The following is a 3890-nucleotide window of genomic DNA, read 5'->3' on the forward strand; positions in this document are numbered from 1 at the left end:
CAAAGTAATTTAAAAATAAACTCAACCTAAAGCACGGTTTAAATCAATCAATACCAAATCAATTTATGGAACAAGATAAGATTTAATAACTATGATTTAAACATGTGATAGCAATATCGAACAGTGAACAGATTGTCATACGTGGAGAGGAAACAGCAATGTGTACTTTGACAACTGCCTAATGTGCATTTAAGTGGCATTTACCAACCGACGGAAGATGGCTGTCGTGGCTGGTGGCTTTGCCATCGTGTTCCTTTCTCCTGCCAATTCCTCGGGACTTGGGTGTTTTTAATTAAAAATAATAATTTTATGATTTAATTAATTAATTTAATAATTTTTTATTTATTTTTTTATAGAGTTATTATAATTTTATGACCTAACTAATTAATTTAAAAAATTAATTTAAATTTAATCGAATTGTTACATTCCATTTTGGTGTCAAAGAGGCAAAGTGACTCGGTTTGGATTTGTAGTTGACTCGGTAGAACCCGAGAGCGAAAACTGAGTCAAGAATGACCCCACCAATATCACCATCGGAGACACCTTTATTTCATGACTGGGTTTCTGTACACGTGTCAATCAAGGGTGAGTAGGGGACCACCAGGGGCCTGCCCTCTACCAAGTATTGGAGAGAGCTCGCCTCAGTGGCTCAGTTCCTTGTGGGTGGGGAGTTGGTGGAGAAAAGATTACTTTGCATCATTTACACTTGGAGAAATTGAGAGCGATGGGGTCCACCGATTAAGAATTTGTTTGAACATTTATTTTTTTTATTAAATTTACTTTTCAAATTTGATTCCCAACATTAATTTAGGACACCGATAATTTTTTATTCGGATTACATCAGAATGTTCTAGTCCTATTTATTTATTTTTATTTATTTTTAAATTCACGTATGGATGGACATAACAATTTGTTTAATTATAAAATTTCTAGGAATTGATCTCCAACTTTATTTTATGCAATTAATTTTATATTTGTGACATCTTTACAACATTGATTTCAATTTAGATTGCTCGAGAAATTTCATATCTCAACTAATTTAATTTAGATTGATTTATGTTGTTTTAAAAAATATTATTAACTTAAAAATAGTTTTTATCCAAACAAGTAAAAACTAGCTTGAACAACAAATTAATTTAAAAATCAAAGAATTAAAATCTATTTTAGAGCTTGAATTGAAATGAATTTTATTTAAAAAATTACTTGCTATATATAATCGCCTAACTTAACAAGGTTATATCCGATCAAATTAAATTTTTGAGTAAAAATAAATTTAAATAATATTTTTTTTAATTATAATACTTATTAAAAATATATTTTACTCTAAAATCAAATGAAGAAAGAGTAATTTATGAATTCTCGAATGAAACTTGAGATTCTCAAATTTGATCCCTAATAGACAACTCTATTAGATGACGATAATTTTTATATTTTTTCTATGATATTTGGACTCTTATACATATATCCTATCGTCAAGAATATTTTACGGTATTTACAAGAAAGCAATCCGTCGGATCCCGAAGACCAGTAGAGTCAAGTGACCTGGAAACCTACTGATCAGTGTTTTTAAGGTTGTTAATCCGGTCTAAAAGCTTGGGTTAATTTTAATATTTTTTATAAATTAAAATAATATTATTTTAATAAAAAATAAAAAAGCAGATAATAGATTACAACCAGATTTTACCGGTGCTAGCCGAGTTTATAACTATTCTTATTTTTTATATACCCAGCCTAATTTTAACCCTACATTAGTTAAATTCTGGATTGACTTGTGGAATTGGACTGAATTTTAAAACTATGTTAAACCAAAAACAACTGAAAAGGGAAATGGATGACTGATTAACCGGCCAGTCATATATCGAAACCCCACTTGTAGAACAAATGGAGACAGGAAAAAGCTTGAACTTGCTTCTAATAACGGTTAGGGGCAAGATCCACCTGGTTCGCCTGTATAACCGCCTGGCGCGTTTTTTGAAGTCTCCTATGTAACATTGAAAGAAATCCATCAAATATTTTTCCCACGTTAAACTTTGCAAGATATAATCCCATCTGTGTCCTGTCTTCTTGTCCGTGTTCAATTGGTGACCGTTTATCCTCAACCACGAAGACAAAAATTTGATCAAAGGAATCCTATTGAACCAAGAACACCATTGTCTTTGTTTCGAGGATCATTCATTCGGACCATGGTAGGTCTCCGTTTTTATCTTGAATCTCTTTATCTATAATCTTTTGCATATTACGAAATCACAACGTGATAGTTTTTAATGATTGAATTTAGTTACAGAAATCAATGTATAAGATTTTTGAGGGGGGGTGATTTCGGAAACAATATTCGGTGAAAGTAGTATTTGATCTCATTAGCTGTTAGTTTGCGTTCATGATTGTAACATTGCTTGGTTCGTGTATCCGATTTAATTATATCTCTAGTGATTTCGCATGTCATGCTGTTCTTTCTTCTTCTTCTTCTTCTTCTTCTTCTTCTCTGCCTTGTTATTACCGTATTGAATTTTTGGTTATTATCAATGTTGAATTTAGCAGATCTGTATTTTGTTATCTTTTCTTTGTCAATTTCTGAGTGCAGTCTTCTGTTTAATCGTGCAGATGATAAAGACCATGTTGAGGCACAAGATAGCAACACAGATGATAGTTAAAGTGATGGTGATGTTGATGATGATGATGATTGCTATAAATGCTGCTGATACCAATGAAGTTTTCGACCCTTGTTCAGATGCTATGGTACAAAAGTTCGATGGTTTCACATTCGGTCTAGCATTTTCAGATAAGGATTCTTTCTTTTCCAATCAGGTTCAACTTTCTCCCTGTGATAGTCGTCTAGGCCTGAGTAAAAAAGCACAGCTCGCTGTGTTTAGGCCTCAGGTTGATGAGATTTCTCTGCTTACCATCAACAGCAGTCCTTCCGACCCGGTATGTAATAAGGGGTCTTTGTTTGTGCTGCTACGAATTAGTAATAGTTCTTGAAATTCATGATAGAGCTACGATTTCTTTCATTGAAACTGCAAGAAAGAAACTTCAATGTTATTTCATATGTGAACTGCAAGAAATGAATAATACGCACAAACTTTTCAGGGCGCTCCTGGACCGCTCGGTAGCCATATGGTAGCATTTGCTGGGAGGAAGCATGCAGCAAGATCATTTCCAGTGATGATTTCTGACAATAATACGATCATCACCAGTTTTACTTTGGTAAAATCATTAAACATAGTTGTGGCTTTCCTTTCTGTTATTTTCTGCGCTGGATAGTACATTGACATCAGAAAAGTATTGTGTCTCAGGTCCTTGAATTCCAGAAGGGTACCCTTCAAAACTTGTATTGGAAGAAATTTGGATGTCAATCATGCTCCAAGGACTTTGTTTGCCTCGGTGGTGAAGACTGTGCATTACCAATCTCAAAGTGTAAGAGTAACAGTGGTGCTAATGATTGTGTTCTGAGCATACAATTAACATTCTCAGGCACTGACAAGAATCTTCAAGCGCTAAATTCGTGGTATGAGGTGTCTAATCTCCGGCAGTACTCTCTGTATGGTCTATATTCCAACATTCGGGACTCTCTCGTCGGCCAGTTTGACGGGCTCCTTTAAGCGTCTATTCCAAGCTAACAGGTTATAGCCATCTTATGTAATGATGGGTTTGTCAGTGATTCAATGTAAGAGAAACATACTACTGTTTTTCATATGTTCGTCTATGTAGTATCATACTCATAAGTGAGGAACACGGATTTGGCTAGTTTTATATTCAATAGAAACTTGAGTTTTTCTTGTTCGAGATCTTTAGGAGAACAAGTATAGCAGGTATGGTTTGACAATCTAAATTGCATTTTGGGTGTTAGTGGTGGATTAGCAGGAAAAATTAGGTTTTCTCGTGCATTGCTC

General features: G+C 34.0%; 1 protein-coding gene across 1 annotated transcript; it reads left to right on the forward strand.

The window, feature by feature from the left end:
* Positions 1 to 1961: 1961 nt before the first annotated feature.
* Positions 1962 to 3599, forward strand: LOC105119739 (uncharacterized). The gene is made up of 4 exons (XM_011017913.1): positions 1962 to 2186; positions 2602 to 2925; positions 3088 to 3204; positions 3294 to 3599. Exons 1-4 carry the CDS (start codon positions 2184 to 2186, stop codon positions 3597 to 3599), a joined length of 750 nt encoding a protein of 249 aa, XP_011016215.1. The 5' UTR covers positions 1962 to 2183.
* The last annotated feature ends 291 nt before the right edge of the window (positions 3600 to 3890 follow it).

Source organism: Populus euphratica, unplaced genomic scaffold (genome assembly GCF_000495115.2).
Source record: "Populus euphratica unplaced genomic scaffold, PopEup_1.0 scaffold3430.1, whole genome shotgun sequence".
NCBI lineage: Eukaryota > Viridiplantae > Streptophyta > Magnoliopsida > Malpighiales > Salicaceae > Populus > Populus euphratica.

What these genes read in the sequence shown, in the direction of transcription:
- LOC105119739 (XM_011017913.1), top strand. An exon ending in ACAGCAGTCCTTCCGACCCG is followed by an intron (nt 2,926 to 3,087) that starts GTATGTAATAAG and finishes CAAACTTTTCAG; the next exon opens with GGCGCTCCTGGACCGCTCGG. An exon ending in TCATCACCAGTTTTACTTTG is followed by an intron (nt 3,205 to 3,293) that starts GTAAAATCATTA and finishes ATTGTGTCTCAG; the next exon opens with GTCCTTGAATTCCAGAAGGG.